This window comes from Canis lupus, chromosome 8, assembly GCF_003254725.2.
Source record: "Canis lupus dingo isolate Sandy chromosome 8, ASM325472v2, whole genome shotgun sequence".
In the NCBI taxonomy this organism is placed as follows: domain Eukaryota; kingdom Metazoa; phylum Chordata; class Mammalia; order Carnivora; family Canidae; genus Canis; species Canis lupus.
The window spans coordinates 43,854,129-43,881,616 of record NC_064250.1 but is presented as its reverse complement, the minus strand read 5'-3'; the positions used below and the strand labels follow the sequence as shown (position 1 = coordinate 43,881,616).

General features: G+C 49.5%; 2 protein-coding genes across 13 annotated transcripts in view; one reads left to right on the top strand and one right to left on the bottom strand.

Annotated features, from left to right (window-relative positions):
* SLC8A3 (solute carrier family 8 member A3) overlaps positions 1-6,993 on the top strand; it is a 141,378-nt gene extending 134,385 nt beyond the window's left edge. For all 7 annotated transcript variants that reach the window (XM_025442663.3, XM_025442658.3, XM_025442665.3 and 4 more), the window contains 3 exons: positions 484-583; positions 2,217-2,492; positions 4,853-6,993. In XM_025442663.3, coding sequence (XP_025298448.1) covers positions 484-583; positions 2,217-2,492; positions 4,853-5,229 — 753 coding nt within the window. In that variant the 3' untranslated portion in view covers positions 5,230-6,993. The remainder of the gene's footprint in view (positions 1-483; positions 584-2,216; positions 2,493-4,852) is intronic.
* A 17,100-nt stretch (positions 6,994-24,093) lies between these two features.
* SMOC1 (SPARC related modular calcium binding 1) overlaps positions 24,094-27,488 on the bottom strand; it is a 164,729-nt gene continuing 161,334 nt past the window's right edge. For 3 of the 6 annotated variants that reach the window (XM_049113302.1, XM_025442533.3, XM_025442535.3), the window contains exons 12-13: positions 26,663-26,716; positions 24,094-26,174 (exon numbers count right to left, since the gene is read on the bottom strand). In XM_049113302.1, coding sequence (XP_048969259.1) covers positions 26,158-26,174; positions 26,663-26,716 — 71 coding nt within the window. In that variant the 3' untranslated portion in view covers positions 24,094-26,157. The remainder of the gene's footprint in view (positions 26,175-26,662; positions 26,717-27,488) is intronic. The other 3 variants (XM_025442536.3, XM_049113303.1, XM_025442538.3) reach the window with 2 other exon arrangements.

Sequence of the window (27,488 nt, the reverse complement as noted above, 5' to 3'; positions counted from 1 at the left end):
TTTCACCACTGAGATGTGAAGTTGAAACTGAACAAATCACTTACCCACCCCGTGTCAGTTAACCCATTTATAACATGGAAGCAATAGTGCCGGCCATTTAGATCCTAGGAATATTGGGAGAAAACATAACATAAGGAACATAAGGAAAAATGGGCTATAAAGTCCCTGGATATATCATCACTATTGTTTAACAGTATTTTAAAAACAAAGTTACTAAAATTTTCTACTCTGGAGCAAGGCTTATTGGCATCATGACTGTTAAGCTCTGTTGTATTGCTCAAAGTAACCGATATCCACCATCACAACCAAGGAAAAGGGACATAGAAAGACTGATCCAGAAGATATCATCCAAGGCCATTACACCCAGAACCCATGTGTATACGCCTGGAATGCAAGACATCTTTCATTCCCTTGAAGTGCCAGACTCCTCAACAGTTCTGAGCATTCTAACCTCATGATTCCAAGTTTTTATCTCTCTGACAGAATACGGTGGACAAACTGATCAAAAAGACAAACCTGGCCATGGTTGTGGGGACACATTCCTGGAGGGACCAGTTCATGGAGGCCATCACAGTCAGTGCAGGTAAGAGAGTCTCAGGAGGGGCACCGGCCTTGCTGGGAGAAGCAGGCAACACCAGAGAAGCAAGAATGCAGCCCCATCCGCAGCTACCAGTTTCTGGGAAAGCCTCTGTGTCCCAGCTCTAGTCCTTACTGTTTGCCTATTCTACTGGGTCACTTTGGAAAAGAATCATGGGATAGCTGGAACAGCATGGCTAACTCTGGTTTCAAATCCTGGCTCCACTGTGTGACCTAAGACAAATTATCCTCCCTGCACCACAATTTGAAAGAGGGAACCATGTCGACCTTTCTCGGCAAAGCAGAATGGTAGAGTCTGGTACCAAACAGGAACTCATTAAATTCTGGTTTCCATCATTCCTTCTCTCATTCTTTTGGTCCTCCCTTTCTGTTGAAGGGGGGACTGTTCTGATTAGAGATGCAGGGGTCCAGGGTTTGTAAAATCTCTGCACCGACACTGACAAACCTCTACCCTGGATGATTCCAGACCTCTCGTTTGCCATTTACCGACAGGCTCCCTCTGTGGTGGCCCACAGCACACCCAGGACCCCAGACAAGGTCTCTACACCACCATCGAAGCCTCCTTGTACGGCCTAGCTCTATTGGCCTCATCTGCTGTCACGAGGCTTTGTTGTCATAGCAACACACAGGGTCCTACCCCGAGGCCCTTGAGCCAAAGCAGAAGTAACGCCAGGAAAAGAGGGTGGCTGTGGCTGTCCCCACCCCCCATCTCACACCGCCTGCCTCAGATCCCTCCAGTTCTCCCTCTGATGACCTTACTTTGCCCCTAAAGAGACGATAAACAGAATATAGGCCACATCATCTAACCCTCTCCTTTCTCAAATGAGGGAACCGAGGCTCAGAAATACGAGGTGATTTATCCCAGCTTACAGATCCTCTTCTTGGCAAAGCTGCAACTGGAACCCAAGCATCTTATTTCCTGCTCTTTTCAAACCTAGCTTCCACTGATTGTGTCAAAACATAACAGAGGTTGCCCTGGACAAGGTGCCAGCGTGCCTCAGCACATCCTCTCCTCCCAGACTGCTGAATGGGCAACTCTGCCCACATTTCCTGGCAAGGACAATGGGGCCCCTGCCTGCTCTATCCCATGGGATATTAGGAGGATGGCGCTGGCTCTCTGGTATGCCCACATGATCTGGAATGACAGCCGCCCCTCTGGGGATGGATAACAACCAGAACCACGAGGTTATTGCAGCAGGCATGTCAGGAAAATTAGGGAGGCACTCCATCGTGTCCAGTAAAGAGAGGACACACAGCTGATTTCACTTTCTTCACCCAGGCAACCCAATGGAGCCTGCTCCACCCTCATCTCTGCTTCATTGCCTTGTCCCTCCTGTGCTCTACCCCCATCCTCTCTCTTTCTCCTTCTCTCCCTATTCCCCTGTCCTCTCCCTGCCACCCTCCTGGGTGCCCTGCATTCACATTGACTAGTGGCACCCCAACTTGGCTCCCATTACCTGGCTGTTTTCTGGCACCCAGGCCCTGTCCATGACCACTGCTCAGGAGAGAGCTGGAGTTTCCTGCCAGCTAATGCTTGCCATGTGGGTTGACTTGACTTTTTCGTGAATAAGAATCTGACCTCGCTGCCTTTCCCTGGGCCTGTCTTATCTTATCTCCAGCAGGGGACGAGGATGAGGATGAGTCAGGGGAGGAGAGGCTGCCATCCTGCTTTGACTATGTCATGCATTTTCTGACGGTCTTCTGGAAGGTGCTGTTTGCCTGCGTGCCCCCCACAGAGTACTGCCATGGCTGGGCCTGCTTCGTTGTGTCCATTCTCATCATTGGCATGCTTACAGCCATAATTGGGGACCTGGCCTCACACTTCGGCTGCACCATTGGCCTCAAAGATTCAGTCACAGCTGTGGTGTTCGTGGCATTCGGGACCTCTGTGCCAGGTAAGAGTAAGGGGTGCTTGGGTTTGCAAAGAGGTTATTACCAGATTCAAGTGACCCCCTACACTTTGCCTCATTACCTTCCTTACAACCTCAGATTTGAGCTTAACAGAGCCTCTGCCCAGAAGGTATGCAGAAGTCAAGGGGATTAATGATAATATTACTAGCAAGAGAGAGCTAAACATTTCTTGAACACTTTTGATGTCTCAGGCACTGTGTATGCTAAGCAGTTTACATGTTTTCTCTCTGTAATGCTCACTAAAACCCTATGTAATAGGGATTATTATCCTCACATGTCAAATGAGAAAACTGAGGTCCACAGGGTTAAGTCTACCGCCCATGTAAGTGGCCCACTTCCTTAACCTCCACGTTACATGAAGGCCCAAACAACGTAATTCAAAGAATATAGATCCTGTTCTTCCGTGTCCCTCTGGCAGTCACTGAGACTAAAGATTAGCCCACTTGAAAATGTCACAGTAGAAATGTTCACAAGCATTCTTGGCTTCCTCCTTAGAAAGATACATGTGAGTACAAATTGTCTCCTGGTGGGACAGGAGAGGAAGCTTCATGAGCTCTTGTCCTCTCCTATGATGAATTACATACTGTTTTCTTTTCTTATAAATACCCAAAGACACACAGGAGTAGGCATGAGCTTACTCATTCACTAGACAAATATTTACTGAGCCTGATGCATGAGGCTTTCATGGGAGGCAGGAGATGTGCTCCCCGCTCTGAGTGGAGCTCAGCAGCTAGTGACAGAACTGCACTCAACTCCCCTAATTGAAATCATCTCGGTAAGTTCAGTGACAAGAAAGCAGAGGTGCTGTGCAAGCATGGAACTAGGGGACCTGGGCTGGGTCAGGTTGTGGATTGCTTCCAAGAGAGACTTATATAAGCTGGGCTGGAATGACAAGGAGCAGTTAGCAGGCAGAAGGCTGTGTTAGCTCAGGCTCCTTGCTTAGTTCAGCTGGGTGTCCAGGGCATCTGAACCTGAACTCCTGGCAGGGGAGCCTCCCTGCTGCCACAGCAAAGAAGAGAAAACATCCTCCTCCAAGAGGGTGAGGCTGAGTCCTATCAGATAGGACTCTGCTGGCTGGACCGAGGGAAACCCTTCCTGGACTCAGAGAATAAATCCTTCCGAGGAGTAACTCAATGGACATGACACTCCAGAAAACCTCTTCCCCAAACCCCAGCCCAGAGTAGAGGGATTGTTTCATACATTAGTAATGCAAGAGGCTTGGGTATCCTGGAAATGTATCAGGTAGTAGGAAATTAGATGGATGATCCACGGGAGGCTTTGTGGTGGAGATACCCTGTGATCTCTGTTCTCAAGGCCTCAAGGGATGGGAGCTACTGGGCGGGGGAAGGAGCAGAACTATTACAGGGGAAAAGGAACACATGTGGGGAGAAATTCCAGGGGATCAGAGGCGGAAAAGCGAGGTCAGGCAAGAAAAAGCAAGAGGTTTTCTCTGGGAGATCTGAGAAAATTGGCAACAAGGAATCAAGCCAGGACAAGCAGGCAAGGAGAGCGCTTGGGACATTCCCAAGTCCTTGCAATTGGCCCAGGGAGCAGCTGGCAGCATTAGGGGCTTGATAAAGGTTATATGGTGGTGCACTTGGCTGGTTTCACGGCTTTGCCGGAGACTCTTTGGGGTGATGATATGCAAAGGGCCCTTCCATGAGGGCTTTAAGGCCAAATGTCTTATTACCTTGGGTAGATTCCTTGACCCTTTTTTTCCTTACCTGTGAAATAAAAGAGTGGCTAGATGTCCCTGACGGTCCTTCCAATGCCTACTATAGTCCATGCCAACATCTGAAGTCAAACAGCTTGCAGAACTCTGTGCCCCATATACTAACTATAGAGGCAGAGCCCTGTCTCCCTCGAGTCCATTCCTCATGGTTCCCTGGCGTGTCCTCTGTCCCCATAAATCCAGTGCCTAACACAATGCTGAGTCCAGGGGCATTGTGCCCTGTGTTACAGGAGCTAACACCCCACGTGATGGGTACAACCAGGCATCTACCCTAAGCAGCTTCCTGGGATGCCAAGGTTCCCTGGGCAGATTGTGGGATCTGGGGCAAAATCCCCTTGCTGAAAAAAAAAAAATAATCCAAAGGGAACAGCATGCCCACTCAGTAAATATCAGGACCGGTAGGCTCTTAGGGATCTTCAGACCCCAGCAGATGAGGAGCCTGAAGCCCAGAGAAGTGAGGTGACTTGTCCAAGGCCACACAGCTTGTTAATGGCAGAGCCCCTGCCTCTCCTTCCTCTGCTAGGCCTGGGGCCCCAGATGCCTCTGGACACACAGGGGGGCCCTCCGCATCGCAGGCTCCCTCCAGCCCCCACCATCTCTGCCTCTTTCCAGACATGTTTGCCAGCAAAGCCGCTGCCATCCAGGATATGTACTCTGATGCCTCCATCGGCAACGTCACGGGCAGCAACGCCATCAACGTCTTCCTGGGCATCGGCCTGGCCTGGTCCGTGGCCGCCATCTACTGGGCCCTGCAGGGACAGGAGTTCTACGTGTCCGCCGGCACGCTGGCCTTCTCGGTCACCCTCTTCACCATCTTCGCGTTCGTCTGCATCAGCGTGCTCCTGTACCGCCGGCGGCCCCACCTGGGCGGGGAGCTGGGTGGCCCCCGCGGCTGCAAGCTGGCCACGACATGGCTCTTCGTGAGCCTGTGGCTCCTCTACATACTCTTTGCCACGCTGGAGGCCTACTGCTACATCAGGGGCTTCTGAGCTGCGGAGTGGGGCCTCCGCAGCACAGGCCTCGGACTTCTCCTAAGAGAAGGGCACTTGGCCCCGGGACCGCGCGGCCTGGGCCTCCGGCAGAGGCGGCGGACCGAGCCCCAGGACCCTCGCCCCACCCAGGCCCCGCCGGCCGCCCACTGGAAGGGCAGAGTCTTAACCCATCAAACACAGCGGAGGAAACACCCACCTGACAAAGCATTTAATTCAATACAAACCAACAACAGCAACAAATCCACCTCCTCCCTGTCTCCCCAAGCCCTGGCCCCCGTCCACAGCAGAGGTCAGGCCCTTCCACCGCCTCCCGATTATTCCTCGGCTTCTCCCTCCCTGGGGGCAGGGCGTCCCCTGTCTTTCTGGGTCCCGCACAGCCCTGCTCCCTCCCGCAGCCCAGCCCGCCGGGGGGGACGGCAGGCCCAGCCCCAAGGCCCCTTTCCGGTTCTCGGTTCTCGGTTCTCTTCTCACCTCACCGTAGCCAGGACTGCTGGCTTTCCCATCTGGCGTCGCTCATTAGCTCATTGTTCGTTCCTTCCGTCTTGTCTTTCTGAAGTTAGTAACAAAGGTGCTGTGAAGGAATTCACGGTGCGTCGTTGATGACAGGTAGAGGCGAGGTCTCTCCACCGCCCCCCTCCCCTCTCCCTGGTAGCACTGTCTCTGTGGCCACCTGCGCACCCCCCCCCCCCACTCCGCTTGTCTTCTCCGTGGGAGAGTGATGGCCTCTGGCTGGAAGTGAGTTTGCATGCCCATGAGGAGCGCTGGAGATCAGGGGGCCGGGGCAGGAGGAGTGTTACATGCTTTCGTCCAAATCCAGTTTAAAAGAAAAAAGTCTGGTTCCCTTCCCTGCCCTTTCCAATTGCTTCTGTCTGTCTCGTTGTGTCCGTGTCTATACGTTTATCCTTCTGCAGGAAGACCCACCACGTGGGAGATGTGGGACAAAAATAGGAATGGTACGCTATGACCAAGGGCAGCTGGGGAAAAACAAAAGGGATAGATGGCTTTCTTGAGTATCTTTGGCTTCGTATCTGAGGCTGAGGAGAAGAGCTGTCCACCTCGTGAGATCTTGAAGAGGAAAGGTTATATTTAAAATGTCAGTGCTTCGGAGAAATGTCAGCGTCACCACCCCCTCACTTACTAACGTGCCACACTAAGAGGTCTGACTGTATTTCTTGAGGTACTGCGAACACTGAGAGGTTGATAAGAAAACTAGGGGCTCCTTCCACCTCTCCTGAACCCTCAGGTCATGTTTGAAAGCATTTTCACGAGATAGGAACTGGAATTTCTCATCTCTCCCACATTCCTGCTTGTTTTTAAACCTCATGAAGCTCTTTTTCCAGCCTGTGGGCTATTTCCTGCCCCAGTAAAGAGGCATCTTAGTTGCTATCATCCCACGGAGCCTGGGTTTATAGAAAGAGAGATTGCCGTGGCCTACAGACCTTCTCCCAACAAATTTGGAAAGGACCTGGCTTTAAAATACACACACACACACACACACACACACACACACACCAACACACATATGAAATCATCACAAAACTGCCCACAGATCTTTAGGCTTTCTGCATTGACATAAATACATTTTTTAAGGGGAAAAAAAGAGAAATTAAAAAACACCTGTTTAATTTTAAACACATTTTTTTCTTAAAAAAATAACTAAAAAAGAAACAGTGCTCATGTCATAAGCTATGTTGACAGTTGCCAGTGGAAATGTTGGGTTGGTTTAAAAAAAAATAAAAGCTATACTTATATCTCTCTAAATACAGCTTGCTTCTTCCATGTTTCTTCAGGAAAAGGTCCAGGGGGCCAGCTGGGGTTCTTTGGGAGCAGAAGTGGTTGAGGTGAAAGTGTTGTCTCCTATTTGTATATCCTGTCTGCATCTGCCATCCCCTCAGATCCCAGTGTGCCAGACCCAGTGTTTTTAAAGCAAAAAATACTTCAGGAAAATGCCACTTGTCAAAAGCTGGACGTTCGGACGCTGGAGGACAGGAGCAGCAGAGCTGCGGTGATGACGGGGAAGAGCATTTTGTATCAGAAAGGCACAGTGGAGCAGGAGGCCAGCCAGGCAAACAGGGCCCTGGATTTATAACCAATAGGCACATCCATTCATTCGTTTACTTATCATCCATTCAGCAGGTGGGTTTTGAACACAGTCTATGCATTGACCTACACTGGAATATAAGGAAGACCTCAAGCAACTCACAGTCCAGGGGCGAGGTTAACACTTTCTTAACCAAGGCTCTTTTGGCTGCAAGAAACAAATCCATTAACCTAGCCTAAGAAGTGGAGGGGGTCAATGCTGCAGAGGTCTGGGTTGGGGGGCGGTGGGGGGCTCCTATGGAACCCAAGGTAGAAGGCACAGCTGACTGTAGGATGCTGAAAGCCCTCAGGAACCAAGTTCATTCTCCCCCAAATGGCATAGTTCCCCAAGTCCTTACCCCCATCTCCCCATCAGACCTGGCCCCTTCCTCTCCCTCCCAAGGAGCTCCCTGTCCGCCCTGCTCATCTGACGTATGGTTGAGCACAGCCACCAGCCCGGACACTATGGCATGACCATACAGCTCCATTCCCACAATTGTCAGGGACATTCCTCTTCTCAGAGAGCGAATTCTCAATGGGAGAATGTGACCAATCTCCCATCCCCAAAGGGCCATTCCCAGAAAACAGAATCCTTTGATGGAGGCTGTTTCATGGTGGCCGGGGTGCCTGTGGAGTGGTGGCTTTGTCTGAACTCCTGCTCTGAACAACTCAGGTAAGAAGAGGGGTGACGTTATATGCACTATCGCCCTTTTCAAAAAGCCAAGTGATAGGAAGGAGCTCATGAAGTCTATGAACCACCAACGTACAACTAAAACTATAGTTCTATGTCATGAGTACTCTAAGAATGGCTTAAGCAGGTACCATGGGAAATACTGACTCAGCCTGGAAGCACCGGGAAAAACTTCACAGAGAATATGACATTTAAGTAGGATCTTGAAGGAAGAAAATACCTTGGTGAGGGGGCCCTGGTGTTGAAAGAGAGGCAGAAAGCAGCATGCTCCGAGGCATGGAGGTAAACCACAATACGGTGTCGTCCTGGAATAATGATGGTTGGCATGGAGTATAGAGTTCAAGAGGACACAACACAACACAAAAAACGTAGGCAAGGAGAAGGGTTTGGCTAACATGCTCATTTGGTTCTTTGCCAGCTACTAAGGTGAAAATGAAAAATGCCCTTTAGCTGATGATATGGTAGATGCAAACTCATGAGATCCGTTTGTACCTATCATTCCCACCTCCCGCCCTTTTTTAAAGATTTTATTTATTTATTTATTTATTTATTTATTTATTTATTTGAGAAACACAGAGGGGGGGGGGGAAGAGACACAGGCAGAGAGAGAAGCAGGCTCCATGAAGGGAGCCTGACGTGGGACTCAATCCCGGTTCTCCAGGATCACGCCCTGGGCTGAAGGCAGGGGCTTAACCACTGAGCCACCCAGGCTGCCCCTCATTCCCCCTTTTTGAGTCATTTCTGGCTTATCCTGATGTTAGGCTTTGTAAAGGGAGAAGCTGGGATAAATCAGAGTGAGTGGGAAAGAGGGTTGAGCAGAAAAGCCTGGGAACCTGAAGGCCTGAGTGCTGGTCTGGACGCCACCACGGCTCAGTTCTATGACCTGTACCGCTCCATCTCCACTCTGAATCGGACTACAAATAAGGTCCTTGACACACAAAATACAGTCTTAAACGGCCTCAGAGGCCTGTGACTTCTGTCTTTCACCCTGGCATGCTGGAATACGTACACAAAAGTGGTATGTGCATGTGCATGCATGAATGCATGCATGTGTGTGCACGTGTGTGTGTGTGTGTGTGTGTGTGTGTGTGTGTGACATCGAACTGCCTATCCACCTTACCTGATAGAGCATTGCGGATGTCCTTTAGTAATTCCTTGGCCCTATGGCCCGTGTATTAGTGTGAAAAAAGACATTGCCAGCCTTTGTGCACATGTTCATTTTCAGCACTTTTTACTGCCTGAGCCATATGTTCCCGTTCCCTTGATTCATTTGTTATCTAATGGCTAATATTAGCTGCTATAATAAATAAACCTCCAATATGACAGAGGCTTAACAAGATGGAAGTTTGCTTCCTCACTCATGCAATGACCCAGTGAGGATGTTCCCAAGTAGCAGATAGCTTTCTTCCACATGGTGATTCGGGAACTCGATTTCCTTCCATTTTGCAATTCTATCACTCTCCGGGGCCTTGGAGTCCCTTCAGCTGGGAGCAAACGGGAAGAAAATTAAAGAAGGCACACACACTTCTGATTGCCTTGCCTTCTTAAGTGATACTCACTACTTTTGCTTGTACTCCCATTAGTAAACACTAAATCACTTTATCCCGCCCAAATGCAGAGAACACTAGAAAATACAGATATGGCTAGGCAGGCACTTCTTAGTGTCCACTCTATTTTACAAGAAAATAAAATTTTTATGAATGTGTGCCTCTGCCATAACCCCTTTGTGATTAAAGATAGATAGATTTTTTAAAAGATTTTATTTATTTATTTATTTATTCATGAGAGACAGAGAGAGAGAGAGAGAGAAGCAGAGACACAGGCAGAGGGATAAGCAGGCTCCTTGCAGGGAGCCCGATGTGGGACTCGAACCCGGGTCTCCAGGATCACGCCCTGGGATGAAATCGACACTAAACCACTGAGCCACCGGAGCTGCCCAGATAGATATTTTTAATATCAATGGTCAAGTGCAATCTGACCTATGTCTATGTGAAGTTTTATGGTTTACAAAAAGACTTTTTTTATATATACATGTGTCTAAGTTGGATAAGATCCACAGAGGTAGATATTATTCTCATTTTATCACTGAAGTCCTGAGTGGCTAAATGATTGCCAGGAGCACATAGATCTTTAAGGCAGGACACAAACACAAGTCTCCTGACTGCGATTCTAAGCTTTTTTCAGAACATCATGGCCTCCAATGACAAACACCAGGACAAAGAACGAGGCTCCCAGGAGGCAGATCTAGCCCATGAGGGAGCCCCTTGGAAGCAGCCAGGATCCAGGGGGAAGGCAGAAGAAACCAGCCAGCAGCAGGCCCTCTCATCATCCTTCAGTTCCCTTCTCCTTCCCTTTGGCTACGTCCTTGCTGAGCAAGGAGCTTCCTCTAGAGGCAACTGAATGGATTGATGTTCCAGTAAGAGCCAAACTATAGAAATTTCCAAGGGGAAATTACACAACAGTACAGTGATCTGGGTTGAGGAGTCTAGCATTAAGGATGGAGAGTTACCTGGCCTCAGGGAGGGATTGGTCCAAAAGACATCTTCTTGAGAAACAGTATCCCAAAAGATTCCCAGAAAGTAAATAGATACCCTAGTAGGTAAGTCATGTGACATTTATTACATTGTCAGAAGAGAACAAGGGATCAAACTATCTGTATAAGAAATGAGATTAGCTCTTACTCATAAACTCAAAGGGAATTTATCATTCTATCTTAAATATCTGGAAAGGAAGTGACCCAAGGGAGACTTTGGTGCCTCAAAATCCTTAGATTCTGATTTCTAGTCTTAGTTTTTTTTGCTGTACCTCAGGTTTTTCCTGACCACCATATATATCAGCAGAGCGGGTTGTCATTCTGTTTCTCTCCAGTCCCCTTTATTAGAACTGTGTATTATATGACGGGGGGGAGGGGACTTCTACACTATGTGATAACTATTTGCTCTTCTGCTATGATCAACATTCTGGCTTGGATTCTCCTCATTCAGTAAATTTCTCTTTCCATGACTGTAGGACAGTAGTTAAAACCTGGTGGTCAGGAAGCTTGATGTGTTTAATCAATGAAGTGTTTTTTTAAATGGAATTAAACTAAAACAAATTACCCATGTTTTGAAATGAAAGCATTTTGTGTAAAATTGTGGACTTCAGCTTCTTTGGCCCATACTGTATAGGCATTCTCATGTGGCAATAAGCCATGGGTCTGATAAGTGGCCACCCTATGTAAAAAGGGTTTACTTTCTCAGTTCACTAGAGTCCCTACCCAGCCCACCTCTCTCATTCATATGATCCACCTGGCCCCTATAACCATTTGTACGTATGACATCTGCTATGGGGTCAAGGCTTGAGGTACTTGCATTTGGTTTTACACATATTGGTGCTACCATTTTTACCATTTTTGTGGTGTTTTAAACAAGTTATTTTAACCTCCTTATGCCTCAGTTTCTTAAAAAAATACATCTTTGCAAAAGTTAAATGAACCATCTTTTAAGACCATTACCATAGTGTCCAGTACCTAGCATACATCCTGGAAATGCTCCTTTAACTTTATTTGTGGTAAAATACTACAGCTTGTGCCATCAGGGTCTGAAGTGTTTGAGAGATCCAGCAGTGTTCCAAGGAAGTAGGTGGATGGCCTCAGGCCACTATGTCCAACATGGCATCCCTCCATCTGCTGGACTATGCAGGCTCCATGGAGGTGGGGTAAAACTCAGTAGTCTTGCTTCTGTGGAAACAGGTTTTTAGCTCCTTGGCCTGCAGGGGGCAGGGCGCAGAGGTTAAGATTTGGAGGGATGATCAATGGGTACCAGGACCCTCAAGTCAGGAAAGCCCCTTGGCACAATGGAGAAGTGAGACAGATATGTTTGGTATTAAAAAAAAAAGAGTGGCATGGGAAAGGGCAACAGGCCACATAGGGTCTTCTACGCTAATATGTAAGGCAGGTAGTGGTGGACAGAAACACCTATTGCCTTCAGAAGGAGGGGAAGCCTTGGGAGAATCTAAATTGTCTTAGTCATCTCACAGGTGAGTAGCGTAGTTGGACTTAACCTCTAGGTCTACCAGATTCTAAAGTAACCACTAACTACCTTCATATGCACTTGTTGAGTATATAAGACAAGCACTATTTATTTCATAGTATTTATTGATAGAGTGAGAAGCATGAATAGGATGACTTATTCTTGTTTTCCAAAGACTTTCCTGGGTTTAGCAATGAAATAAATTCCTATGTCCTAGGAAAACTTCAGTCCTGAGAAACTGGAGTTGTTAGTCACCCTAAAATATTATGACCACATTACACAGTAAGAATACAGTACCACTGCTACCTTTAAGTGGTAGTCTCTATACATGTACCTTCTACTGTGTAATGCTGTCATCTTTTACCAGCTATCCCATGTCCCATGACTCTCAGCCAGCATCTTAGCTGGATGAAGTTCTTCACTTGGCGAGATGACTCAAACTTTCATTCCCATAAAATTTCAATTCTTGGTCCATTGCTCTAGTTTTTTATTGATGAGCTCTTTCAGGCAAGGGACTATGAAGAGGAACCTCCAATGAATCCCCAGGTTCCAAATATAGTCTTTCTTTACCTCATTATATAGCAACAACCCAATTTCCCCCAAGTAATTAGGATAATCACCCCATTCAGTTCAGTGATCTTCTCTGCTTACTGTTTTTTTTTTTTTTTTTGGCATAAAGTGCCCCAAATGACTAGGGGGCAGGCTCAGCTTCCAAGCCATCAGAACCAAAACTGTGTTCTTTGGTGGAAGCATTTCTCCCTTGGGCATTACGGCCTCCAAACCTACTGAGCCCAAGGTTATAGGGACAAAAACCAAAACTCTTCAAAGTGTTTATTAGGCATAATAATGAGATGGATCACCCCCCACCCCCCATCTCCACCTCTTGGTTTCCAGACCTTTGTTTCCTGTTTAAGGGCAGTCAGCACTATATGCTGATATCCAATTTAAAGCATAAGTGCACTCAGTAGGATAGTAGGATCCCAACTAAAGGCATTATCACTTGGGATAGTAGGATCCCAACTTAAGGTATGATCTACTAGCTGGTGCTATAACTGAGCCTGCATCAGATCATTCCTATATAATGTCAAGCCGGCTGCCTTTAAGTTACGAGAAATGTGCTAAGACTAGTGCCTCTGATCAGAGGCAATGTTGTGAAAGATATCATGGCAATGGATAAGGCATGCTGAAATCCATGAATGGAGGAGATGTTAGCAGAAAACCTATGGGTAAATCCAAACCAAGGTTTTGTGTCCCTTCCCTGTGGAGCCTAACTGCTACCTCCTCCGTGATGAGAATGATCCAATGTAATCAACCTACTACCAAGTAACTAGCTGATCATTGTAGGAGATATAGTACAATATCAAGGGCCTATCAATTGCTATTAGCAGGTTGTCTGTCCATCCATCCATGGATAAATGAACCTCTTTGAAGGGACCCATGTACTCAAGCTAAACCATAGCCTCTATTTCTATTGCCAAGGCCATTTTATACATGGTCCACTGAACAGGCATCAGAGTGACTAGGGAAAAGGCCAACTAGATCCACAGCAGGAGTCAAATTGTCCATTTTATTATTGAGTCTCTATCACCATGATTGGTTTCAGGGTGGCATTCATGGAGAACACTAGTATTTTCATACTACAGTCCTCATTCAAGAGATCTATACATGCATATCTTCCCTAAACTTTCTTGTCACTGGTAGGCTTTCTTTCAAAGCCTCAATGATCCAATCATCTGTTATCCACTGCCTGAGTCAGTGTAGGTCTATAGTTCAGACCAAAGTGGATAATCATATACATGCCTGATGTTCTGTCTCCTTGGGAAGATTTCCGTTCACCACAGTCTTTGAGGACGACCCAAGTGGGGCTGTAGCATGGCGCTGTCCACTTCTGGCTGGTGCTGGCACGCTGTGCAGATCCACTCCCGAAGTGGGCTTGTGCTTTTTCCTCACTTGTTAACTGATAGAAGGGAATTATCTGTGAAACCATAGTGTGGTTGAAGGATAGGCAGCAAAGCTGCAGGTACAGGTACCACAGAAGTCTAGGTCACCTGTTTTTGCATTTACGGGCACCATCTTCACCGGACTGGCCTGGGTTCAATATTTGCACCTTCCATTTTATAATGGAATGCTGCCTTACAAGTCTTAATTTTATAGTTTTTTGGGTAAGGCACATGTTCTCTATGGTTAATTTAAGTCACATGTCACTTCATTTTTTCTCCTCCTGTGTCCTCAAGAGAACCAATAGTAGTGAGCATTTACTTAACGTAGTGATTTGGGCTCGGTCCATATCCCTGTCCTCTCAGTGCCTACAGGAGAGAAGGGACTGCTTTAGAGTTTCCTGGGGGTACTTCAACTCATCCATGTGCATATTCACAGCTTTTAATTTGTCTTTTTCTCCTATGTATGATATCTAAGGTCATACAAAGAATCAGGTGACTCCACACTTTTTATACTCATTGTTATTGCCCTCGTGACTAGGTGCTAGAACCACTTGATCTCCCAACAGCTTGCCCTCCAGTTTTGACCATGCCACATTCAGTGGTAATTTGAGTTATCATGATGCCACCATCTACCATGAGCTACCATTGTTACATTTGCCCTCATTATGGAAGTTATCCTTGGGTTGTTCATACATGACTGACCTAAACCCAGAGTCCCGTTGTATGAGTTTGTTTCCTGGTGCCACTTCCACTATCAATTCTGTATCAGTCAGAATCTCAATAGAAGCAAAGAACATTGAAATTGTGACAGACAAAAGGTGTGTAAGTGTTGGAAATCCAGGACCAGTAGCAGTGGAGCTGTTACCACCCCTTGGTACAAGTTTTAGGGGAAGAAGAGGTTTTTGGAACTGAGAGGGACAGTCATGTAGATAAGCCTCTTAGGAGCAATTGATGTCGAAAAACACAAACAGCCCTTGTCAATCTTATCAGAAGAACCAGGATAATTGCCCTGTCCGCCTTCCCTTCTCACTCTCCATCTCCATTTCCTGTTGGACTTCTGGTTATCCAGAGGGGAGAGGAGCTCCACTGATGCAGTTCACACAAGCCAGCCTTTCATGATAGAGCAGACAGTAGATGGAGAAGGGGAAAGAATACAACTAGAGAGTCAGGCAGGTGATTTCTGGCACACCATGTAGAGTTGTTGCAATGATTTTATGAGAGAACGAACCTAGCAAAGTACCTGACAGGTAATAAGCAGTCACAGGTGAAAACATAGGAAGTCCTGAGGGGTGATGCTAACTGCTCAAGGACACACAGCCAGTTTATAGCAAAGCCAGGTGGGGACTCTCATACTTGAAGCTGTCGCCACTGTCCCTCCTTGCCCTGATATTCCACATGGCTTTGCTACTGACATTCAGTTGTCACTTCACCCTTAGCTTCTCCTCAAGGAGCTAACTTCCTAGAATACAGCCCCTCATCGCACCTTATTGCAGTGGAATGGGTATCTCGTCATGCTATTTCTACCTTATTTCACCGCCTCAGCAAGTATATCTCATTAACCTCCTCCCTAAACATGTTTTAGATATTGACATTATGTACCACTCAGCACCGCAGTGGACACACTCCTTTCTTCATGGTTAATGGATTTTTCCATTCATAGACGTCATATCCCTCTTTAGATTTCCATATTAAGTGCTATTAAGAATACTAAATTAAGGGTCACAAAAAGTGGATTCTAATTCTGGCTTTTCCACAAGCTGGGTGTCTGATCTGAAGGCTACTTCACTTACTTGGTCTTGCATTTTTCATGCATAGACATTAGAGCAGATGATTTTCTAGGCTCCTCCCAGCACCAAAGTTCACTGATAATACAGAGGAAGAGGGGGAGGAAGATAGGTCCCAGAGAATGAGCCCCAGCTTTGCACAAGGCACTGTGCTCTGCACTTTACTCTCATTAATTCACTGAAACTCCGTGGTTACCCTGTGAGGAGGGATTATTATCCCCATTTTACAGATGAAGGATCTGGGACTCAGAGCAGACAAGTGATTTGCCCAGAGTCACCCAAATACTTCTTAGCAGCATCTGAATGTATCCTGGAATCCATCTGACACTGAAAAGCAAATTCTAAACCAATGATTCTCAAAGTATGGTTCCAGATGAGGAACACCAGCCTCACCTGGGAATTTATTATAAAAGCAAATTCTCAGGCTGTACCCTGACTCCCAACCACTGGGGATGGATCCTGGCAAACTGTGGTTAACAAGCCCTTCAAGTGAATCTGATGCTTTTTCAAAGATGAAGTCCATTGTTCCAAACCATCATGCTCTACTGTTCCCCCTCCCAAGTCTCTCATCATATACATCTCATTACATGCTCAAATACACAGAGAGCAATACGCTCTGTAAACACAGCCTCAGTGTCTTTCTACCTGTGTATCCAATTTTACCATCAAATGTGCTGATTGCATAATTCTTCCCACATAAACATCTCAGGGTATCTCACACACCTTTTAAATGTTTTACTATAACTGCCCTCATTCAAGTTTGCAAGATAGTCTAAGCCTTAGGGTGATGGCTCTAGTCTAGTGGAAGGGGCAGACATGAGAATGATTATTACCCAGGCAGTGATAGGTGCTAGGACGGATGTAGGAAGCAGCAGCATGTAATGAAAAAAGAAGTTGGGGATTTTTTTTCCAGACAGAAGTGATGCTTGGGTAGAGCTTCAAACATTAGCGAGAAGAATAATTATTGTTGTTGTGGAGATATTTTTGTTTCCATCTTAGGTCTTTTTTAAAAAATCAAACAAAAAGAAAATCTTTTCACCACCTCGAAGATTTCAGCTAACTGTCCCCCGCCGTGATAAATTAAGAAGAGACCTTAAAATAGAGACTCCAATTTTAACTATCTTCCCTCCTTAAAGCTCAGGGTGGTAGCGAGGTAAGAGCAGGGTGGTTTGGGAGCATTTAGGAGGAAGCACTGTGAATCAGATGAGGTGAACCAAGTTTTGAAGGATGAGGCATCATCAGCCATAAAGACAGATGACGGCATCCGTTCCAGGCAGTTTAGCAATGCTGCGGGGAGACTGAGAGCAGAGAGTGGTTCATTTGTGCAGATCTAGGTTCAAGTCCTGCTCTCGTTTTACTAGCAGGATGATCTTGACTATGTCACCTAAGGTCTTAAGTCTTCTATTTTTCACTCAGTTACATACTTAATATATTGCTATCTACTTTAGAGTTTAGGGGGTGGGGATAAAATACAATGATTGCAATGATTGTAATACTGCTGTAATTTATGCATCACACTGCATCATAGATTTGTGATTATTTATGTTGTTATTGACGCTGCTGTTGTTCCAGGAGGAGACATGAAACGTGAAGCCGTTGAGTAGCAGGTAGGACAGAGCACCATCACTTATTCGACTTGCAGAGAGCACAGAATATGGAAGCAACAGGGTTAACTGCATGCACACCAGGGCAGCATGGCAATATCCCAGGAATGGGATTGTATATTTGTGCAGCAAAGTGTGCATGGGAAGAGTGGCTGAAGATCAGGACCAGACCAAGAAGTTTAGTTTCTTGGGCTAAACTGAGGCAATTAGATTTATCCCAGAAGCTTAATATTAATCTACTGCTGTAACAAAATACCACAAGCAGGTGGCTTAAACAACAGAAATTTCTTTTCTCCCAGTTCTATAAGCTAGACATTCACAGTCAAGGTGCCATCAGGCTTGGCTTCTGGTTTGGCCTCTCCTCTTGGCTGCTAAATGGCCAGTTTCTCACTGTATCTAAGTGGCCTTTTCTCTCTGCACAGAGACATTCTCTGGTGTCTCCTCCTCTTCTTATAAGGACACCAGTCCTTTCTGATCTCATTTACCCTTAATGATCTCCTTTAAGGGACCATCTCCAAATACCGTCACAGTGGAAGTTAGGGCTTGAAAACACAATTCAGTGTCTGCCCCCCACCTACCCCCCAAGTCCCGAGGGACTCCAGGAGAGTACTGTGATCCCATTTGCCTTTCACTTAGCTCAGTCCTAGCCGTCCGCATCGTGGGCAGTTGAGGTGGGGAGTGGGTAGAGACCAGAGGCCATTCACAGCTCTGGACTCCTGCAAGAAGCAGATGGGATGGTGGTGGTATGGGCAGAGGGGAAGGCACAGAGAATTGGAGGGGGGCACCTACAGGACGTGGTGACTGACAGGAGAGACAGGGAAGGAAGGATGGTGAGGAGAGGAGGCAGGGAGGGCTCTGGGGTTCCAAGCTTGGGGAAGGCCTGGCAAGGACCTATAAGAGGCAGGTAGGGATGATGCGCCCAGTTTTAGGCATATCAGAGTTTTCAGGTCTGTGGGGCACCCAGGGGGAAGCGTCCAGGAGCCTGGACTCTACAGACCGGGCTGGGGTCTGAGACGGGGATAATCCCAGTAGCAGATTTCAGGTGCAGTCCCCATTCTCCTGAGCATCTGTTCTGGATGGGAAATAGCCCACACGCTGCCCTGCAAACCTAGTCACAAATGTGAAAACCTCAAACCCCAACAGCCTAGCAGAGACATCAGCCTATTTCTAGTTTGTTTTTCCAGTTTGAGGTGTCTCCTTCCTCCCACCCTTCTTCCCCCAGCCCCACCACGCCTCCCACCCACCCCATGCTTCTCCCAGGGGGTCAGCCCATCAGCCACACCACTAATTCCTTCCTGACTTTCTTCTCCCTCCCCCTGCACACTCTTTCTTGGTCTGCATCTTATCCTCCCCTCTCCTCACCCCCAAGCATGCACATCTCAGCTCTTCATTTTCTTCTGCCTTTCCTACTGATCGGCCCCATCATGTGGCTCCTCTCCAAGGGGGCCTTCTCACACCTGCCCTACTTGCTGACACCATGTTTGGTACAACTCCCTGTTGGGCACTGGCATTCAGGCTGTGTGGACCCCTCCCTCTCCACGTGTGCCTCCCTCTTCCCTGAAACACAGGAGCCGTGGATGCAAGACCAGCTTACCTGCTTGCAGTAGAGCACAGAGTCTGGCCAGAAAGGATCCAGGTCTGTGAAGCGAAGGGAACTGCCCAAAGCCAAAGGTGGTGGCTTGGTAGCTAAACAAGATAAGCTGATCTTCTGACTCTCAGTCCAGGACTTGTCCTGAGACACCTGGGAATTGATACCACAGGTGTGTAAGGCCACACAGACCCCTACTCTTTCACCTGAGCTGGGCTCTTGCTGCTGCCCAGGGCCACTCCTCACCGTCTCCTGCCGATGCCCCACCAGCCTCCCTGAAGATGATGCTGCAAAGCTTCCCTGCCCTCCTGCATCGAGCCTAGGGTCCTGCTCTGCTCTCTGGCTGTGAACCATCCTTGTCCCCACCAGGTCCCTTCCATGCCCAGTCAAGTGTTTTGAAGGGCCTGTGTTCAGGGAGGTCAGTTCGAACATCCTGGAATCAGCTCACCTCAGCCCAGGGTAGTTCTGGATCTCAAGAAAACAGAGTTTCTGTCTTTAAGAGGGAGGAGGTAGGCATGTGGGAAAGAATTGCTAAGCACTGAGCAGTGGGAAGATGGGAAAAATGAAAGGACTGGGGCTTCCACTTGTAGTTACAGGTCACATATCTAAAAGGACTCTCCTTGAGGAGATCCAATTGCTTCCATTGTGCCCGTGTTGCAGGGGGTTACTTGTGGGAATTTAGACCATGTTTTTATACAGCACAGAGGGCTATGTGAAGAATGAAGATGGGTGGGTCCCAGGGGTCCTGCCTGGCCCTGGGGTAGATGCCCCAAGGACAGACCTATCTGGGCCAGCAGGCCCATTAGAATTCTCAGATGGTAGGAACCCCTGGGGGTCCCTGGTCCTGGGACTGGAGCTACTAGGGGATTCCCTCTGGGATCAACTTCCCTTACATCTATCATTAAACCCACCGTAACAGTACTTGGAGGGGGGATATTTCTATTTCCCAAAAATTAGTGATAAAGGCCCAAAACTAAGAAAAAATATGCTAAGTGGGGCACCTGGGCAGCTCAATGGTTGAATGTCTGCCTTTGGCTCAGGTCATGATCCCCATATTTGGGGATCGAGTCCCACATCGGGGTCCCCACGGGGAGCCTGCTTCTCCCTCTGCCTATGTCTCTGCCTCTCTGTGAGATTATTTATAATAAATAAATAAAATCTTTTTTAAAATGCTAAGTATCCTGTATCCCAAAGAGCAACAGTTGGAGCCTGACACCCTCCCTGAGGAGAGCACAATACTTGAAGCAACTCTGCAACTAGCCACCCTTCCCCATCCCAATCCATAAAAGAAGGCTGCAGGAAGAGAGAGGAGAGTGAGAACCAGGAATCATTGTACTGCTTCCTCTCCTTGTCCTTGAAGCTGAAGAAGCAGGGAGACTCAGGGAGAATCACTCCTGGAGATTTAGGCCGGCTGCAGGCCTGATACCTCATTTTGCAATTGGACAATGCAGCAGCCTTGCTGACCAGCCTCCTCAACCTACTGCAGCAAGGCAGGGGAGAGGCAGAGACAAGACAGGAGGCACCAAGGGTCAGTCTGCTCCGGCGCAATGATGTGTGTTTCCCATGGATGAAGGGACACCCCAGAAGCGAGCCAGGCATGAGTCATATCACAGATACAAAACCACAGGCAGGCGCCTTAGAACAAAGTAGACATGGGGTACCCTGGTGTGGGGAAGTGTGAAAGAGGTCAAGCTAGAGCTGAATTTCCCACAGAAAGTCCCTGTGCAGTGGGGATGCTCACTCTAGGACCCGACTCGAGCCCCCCACAAGAGCCAGTACTGGGGCACCTACTACACAGTGGGCAATGTGAGAGGCTGCCACCAAGAACAGAGGAACACAGCTGTGGTCTGCTAAGAAGCCCGCATGGTTTTCCTCTCCCTCCTCCACTACCCCATCATTCGGAAGAGCTGAGTCATGACAAGGCAGAGGAGGAGTTGTCTCAGAGCCTGACCGAACCCCCTCCTCTCCTGCCAGCAGTCAGGGTGCCCGCTCAAGATGGTGCCAGGACAGGGGGGAAGAAGGATCTAAATCAAGCTGGAGAAGGAGGTTTTGTAATAGGCGGAACTGAGCTTACAATTAAGGGAAGTCGCTGGGAAGCTGTCATAAGGGATCTCAAGGTACATGGAAGGAAGGTGCAGTAGAGCACAGCAGAAAATAGTGACCACAAAGGACACATTCCACGTTTGTCCCCAGGGCCCTGAGATTCCTCACCTGGGGCTCTCTACCCTCTCTGAGTCAAGCACTGGGGAGCCTCCGTCACCAGAGATGTAGCTTCCAGGGGTGGGGTGCGTGATGGGGCGCTGAGACTCACAGGAGGGAGGGCACAGTCACACTGTACCATAAATGTGGTCTATCAGGAACAAGGGGCACAAAATGCGCCCCGTAAACTGTGAAAAGCAAGTCCTTTTGTTCTTGCACAACGTACAGATTGCCAATTTGTAATCAGTGTAGAAAAGAAAACACAAAGATAATCTACGTTGTGATAGTCGCCAGAGTTGTTCACTAAATATTTCTAATTCTACTCTGGGCATTTACCAGCTAGCTGCCTTTGAGTTAGGTGGGAACCGTGTGATTTGCTTTAGTCAATGAAATGTGGGCCATGCGACATGTCACTTCCAGATGGAAGTTTTAGGAACCGGAGTGCAATTTACCATGTGTCCCTCACCTCCCCGCCCCCCCCCCTTTTTTTAAATGATTTTATTTATTTATCCATGAGAGACACACAGAGAGAGGCAGAGACACAGGCAGAGGGAGAAGCAGGCTCCATGCAGAGAGCGGATGTGGGGCTCGATCCTAGGTCTCCAGGGTCACGCCCTGGGGGCAGACTCAACCGCTGAGCCACCCAGGCGTCCCTCACCTCCCCTTTCTTGCCTCCAGTTGTGGGTCCTGCGTGAGGACAACAAAGACGAGCGCCCCCTGCTGGCCGACGACGGCTAAGTCGCAGGAATGAGACCGCCTTTGTGGTCCAAGCGGTTGAGGGGCGCCGAGCCCCTTACTGCAGCCGCTCCGGGTCTCTCCGGATGCTTGGGAGGAGTACGCTAGCCCTGGGCCCATCACCCAGTGAAGAGGCCGCATCCTGAATGGTCAGGGTTGTCCTGGTCGGCTGTGCCCCAAACAGGATCGTGGACCATTAGCAACAGTCAGAGCTGGGCTGGGAAGACCCCGGGCAAAGGAACCCTGACAGGGCGCCCCTTGCCTGAGGCCGCACTGGTGACTGTTGGCCGGGGGTGACCTGGAAGAGTAGAAGGAACTGGCCAGAGCACTCACCGAGATTTGCTAAGAAATAACAAGAGAAACCCGTGTCACGCACTTAGCAACCCGTTCGGGGGGCAGGCATGTAACCAAGGTCATGACCTTTCTCCACATCAATTCATGGAAGTCACGCAAAAGGGAGTAGTGATTCCAGGCTATAGGGATGAGGGCTCGATTTGGTGGCACTGCATGAAAAAGGCAAAAGTGTCCCTTGTCCCCACCTGCACAATGGAACAGAAGCCAAGTGCCACAGAGCAGAAGATGGGGGTGTTGAGAAGGTCTGAGACCACACTCGTGCCCTCGTGGGCCATTCAGAAACTTGGGAGTAAATGGCCAGGGGACCAGCCTGGCTCTGTCTGGGTTTTCTCCTACAGGGCGTGGTGCGGCCAGCTTCCCATCCCCCACCCCGGGGTCCTCTAGAGAACCAGGGGTGCTTAGCAGCCTGCGGGCCTCTCCTCTGATGGCAGCACAAGCCCAGCGCTACCCCTCTCTCCTCACCCCTGCTGAAAATGCCCTCGCTCCTTCCCTCCCCCCGGAGGCTAGGCACGGCTCGGGAGGCTCCTGGTGAAGGAAAAAACAGGCTGGATCTGATCTGTCTTTTCCTTGACTGCTACCGGGAACGGTCCTCCTGGCCTTGGACAAGGCAGAGGCAGGCTGAACGGGGCTGCAGGCTGGCCCTGCACTCAAGTGTGAGCTCACACCTGGCCTCTCGCATGCCAGGCTGGGTCTCTCTACTGGAGGCCGGCTCTGCCTCATGGCTCCCGATGACACCCCACATGGGCCAGTGCCTCCCTTATGTCTCTCCTCCCAGTCCCTGAAGCCTGGGATAGGCCTCTGCAAACCAGTGGGCTTTTAATGAAACTCTAAACTGCTCTGAGAAAAATGTACTCAGAGCTGAATGCAACCACCTGGGGGCTGAGCCGGCCAGGAGGGAAGAGGCTGTTGTTCTGGCCCCTGGAGAAAGGCAGTCGGGAGAGGACAGAAAAGCTGGGGGTGGGGGGGTGGGGAGAGCCACCAGCAAGTCACTGAATTCCCAAGTCTGAATCCTGTGAAACGGTGAGAGAGACATGTCTCATTGGACTGTGGTCATAAATACCACAAGGCCTGTAGCTACAGTGAGCATGGAGCCTGGAGACAAGGTGTCCGCACTAAACCTGCGTGACAGACATTCAGGGGCTACACACTTGCCAGAAACACTTAGCTAGAGAAAGGGTTAGGGGAGAATTTTCCAGAGAAATTATGTTCTGTTCACCGGCAAAGGACAGAGGGGCAGAGTGTGGCAAAGGAAATCTGGACGAGATTGTCAGAGGGTGGTGAGGAAGCCACCTCCAGGGTCGTTTGTGCCTGAGGACAGGGGGGAAAGGGAGAGATGCTAGGAACACCAGGGAACATCTAGAGCCTCACATCAGCTGCTGCCAATGCCCCCGAAGCCCCCCAGCAATATGAGCCAGGCCGGGAGCCTCAACCTGACCCCCACGGATAGCATGAACCCCTTTGGGGGTCTGCACTCTGTCTAAGCTGCTTCCTACCTGGGGTCTTGAGATGGGGACTATGGCGGATGTGCCCAGCCCCACCAGCCTGAAGCCATGGAGTGGGCTTCCCCCCCAGTCCTGCCTGCAACATTGCCACCTTCCAGTGATGCTCTGGGGGGTGGGGTGGGGTGGGGCAGCTGTCTGGGGAGGCAAGAGGGAGAACTGCAGAGATGCACAAACATGTTAGGTGAGGGCCAAAGGGGTCAATGTCCTCACAGCAAAGTGCTGTGACACCTCGTGGCCACCTCCAGGTTCCCTTCTAGTCTGACAACTCGCACTTCCTAGAATCCGAGTGGCGGGCACCTGGACCAGGGAAAATAAACTTTTCAGAAAAAGAAACCTTTCCATCAGAGGGAGCCACCCAAAGAAAGAGGCAACAGCTACCAAGGTTCACCCATTTTTATTTTTTATAAAACAAGCTACAAAGATCTCCCTCCCTCCTCACAAAGGAAAGCCACACAGCACAGCCTAGACGTGTGTGAGAGCGAAGACGCCAGGGTTGGGGAAGGAGGGGGCTTCTGAATTTCCACAGGGAGCCACCCTCTCTGTGTTTTCATGCTTCCTCCGGGCCAGGGAAAGGGGCCCAGGCCTCCTGGAGGTCCATCTAGCTCTAGCACGCTGCCGTGCCAGCAGGTCCCGGCCAACAAAGGGAGGGGGGCTCCCTTTCCTCCTTACCATGTTGGCCTGGGGCCTCCAGTCACCCCTGAGACAACCTCTAGGACTTGTTCCACAATAGCAAGAACCTTCTCTGGCCTGAGGCCCCACCGGAGCGTGTCCTGAAAAGGCCTCTAGTGGGCCACTGCTTATGGCGCCAATGCCTTCCAGACCCAAAATGGGGGACAGTCTGCTGAGGTGGGCGCACTTAGGGGAATGCTGGGTGGGACACCCGATGAGGCCAGATTTCCAAGAGCAATCCCATAGGGGCACCAGCCCCGGGCTACCTGCCCTCCTTCAATGCTGCCACAGCGGCTCAAGGGAAGAGACACTGTCCCTCGTTGCTCTCTGCGTGAGGGCTGTCTGAAGGGGCACAGCCACCACCCAGGCAGAGGAAGCCGGGGCAGCCTACAGGGGAATCCCAATAACATGTCTGTGGAAGGCTAGGCCTGGATTTCCTCCCAGCTGGGCTATTGGCCCTACACTTCCGGGGTCGGGGCAAGGGGGCCGGTGGCAGAAGTAGGAGGCCCAGGATCGGTTTTGGTCTGGAATTGGCCTTGAGCCTGGAAGCCCTTAGGGGTATTTGAGGGAATAGAAGGAACCTCGATATTAGGTTAAAAACCAATGAAACCATTGAGTTACCAATGAGATGACCAGCCCAACTCCTCCCTCAGGCTTGTGATAACCTCGAGGACAGGACGGCAAGGGGGGTACAGAGTGGAGAAGACCCCGTCTGACCCGGTGTAGAGAGGGCCAGCCTCAGGAAGCCTCACCTGTGCGTCCGCGGGGAGCTGGCCCTGCTCTCAGCAGAGGGGCCTTTGTCCTCGTCCCTCCACTGCTTAAACGTCCAACATCTACATAGAAGGCCCCACTGCATGTCTTTCTCTCCTTTGCCTCCCTTCTCGTGCTTTACAGAGTAGATGCTAAACATGGGTGAAAAGGTTTCAAACGATGTAATGCAAATCCTCCGAGGACCAGTGGGGTTACGAGGATGCTGGCGTCCCCATGGACGGATTGTGGGCCGCCTGAGGGTCTGGAGAGCAGGAACACATGGGCACGGGAGAATTGGTGCCGGTGCTGGCTACCGCCCTCCCTCTGGGGGCAGCTCCCATCTGTCCCCCAACCCAACCTCCTTCGAGAAGGCCAACTGCCCAGTGATTTGCCAGCTCTGACAGCTAAAGCAAGGGGCAGTACCCCCCTCCCACCAGAAAAGAACCGATGGAGTCGACAATATAATCTGCGGGCTCCAGTCTTTACGCACACACACAGGGTCAGTCTCCAAATGGAATCCAGGTGGGCTATGGGCACAGTCTGGGTTCTAGAAAGCTGGGCTATGTGTCCAGAGCCCCCGCCACAAGAGCAGGGAGAGGGAGGGGAATAAACAAACAGCAATGCCAACGCCTGTACAAAAGAACTATACAATTTACATATATATTTATGTACAGTATATAAATCTCTTTCTTCTCAGTCCCCGAAACAAACACCCTCCCCCCAAACCCGCCCCCCAAAAACCCCTCAAAGTTGTCAGTAGCAGATCCAAAAACTTACAATAAGAGAGAGAATAAACAGTCTTTTTCCCTTTCCTTTTCCCACTGTGGTATTAGATACTGGTGTTTAAAAATGCAACCAGAAAGAAAACACGCAAATGAGAGTTATCAAAAGTGCAAACACGGTGGGCACCACTCATGTTACATGGGATGTGGCCGGGCCTGGGGAGCTGGTGAAGGTTGGGCATCGGGCAGTCCGTCCTGCCTCCCTGGTCTCTCCACCTGCCCTGTGGTTTTCCACTCCTTAGACGAGGCGTCCTACTGAAGGGGAAGCAGAAGCAAGAAGTTAGAGGTGGGTTCGTGAGAAACCCAACTATACACACCAGTTTCATCAGAAGGTCAGCCTGTTAGATATGGGCTGGGTGGGATGCAAGGACCCTCAACGTGCAGATAAGCCCGAGTTTTACTGGCCCATCCTTGGCCACGGGGCATACCACAATGGCCCCTGAAACAAGTTTGGCATTCCAGAGACTAAGGCTTTGGCGAGGAAGCACAGCTGGGGGTGTGCAGTCTGTATAAACCATGTACCCCCAGATGCTAGCCTTTCAGCCTGGGAGGGCCAGGGGTGACTTTATACGTGGAGATGGCAGGACCCTTGTAGCACGAACTGATCTTTCTCTTGTGTCCTCAGCAAACAAACATGGAAAATGGGAGCCTGAGTAACTTGGCCAATGCCTCCACTCTTGCTGTACTACCAGGACTGCATCTAGGGGGCCCACGGAGGAGACCCCGGAAAGAAAGCAACTTACTGAATGGGTTTGGGCCTGCCTGTTTGTCCTGGGGGAAGCTGCCAAGACTACCACCTGCAACAAACAGAAACATATGATACTCAAGTGGCCTTGCCCCGGAGAACTGGTGGAGCTTCCTCTGTACCTGGCTGCCTGTCTCCTCCAACCTCTGGAATGAATGGACTCAGGAAGAGCCAAGGGTTGTGTGTACTCCCTGTTCTGTGGCTGTTGGTGGCCCTGTTCTGCCTGGGTGAAGCCACCACTGGCCAGCACCTTTAAACATAGGCTAGGCCTTCAGTAGGAGGCCTCTCTGAAATCCCCTCAGTTATTAGCTACAAAGGGCGTTGGTGCTGATGGACGTCTGCATAACCTTCTTGGGTCCTGGCTTTCCAAGTCAAAGAACATTAGGGGTGGAGGTAATCTTAGCGACCGTCTGGTCCAGCCCCTTCATCTAACAAATCTGCAAACTGAGGCTTGGAGCAATTGAGTGAGTTAACTAAGGTCCAAGTCTCACCCTGCTAATACCCGCTCTGCCCCATAGGGTGTTGACAGGTCCCGGAGACATAGGGTGTTGACAGGTCTTCTGCAGGGCCCAGGGCTCCTGGCGGAGGAGAGGTGGGTACATGAAGGGCTGGGCCACTCTGTGTGATCGCGGGAGGCCACGTGACTCTGTGCGTGGACCTTACCCCCGCTGGGTCAGTCTACAGAATGGGAATTGGGGCCACTGCGGTGCTGCCTCTGCTCTGCCTCTCACAGGACTGCTTGAAGACTGACTCAATCCATGAAGTGGAGACAGGGCTCTGAAGAGTAGGAGGTGCTCCGGGAACCCACGCCCACCCCTGGTCAT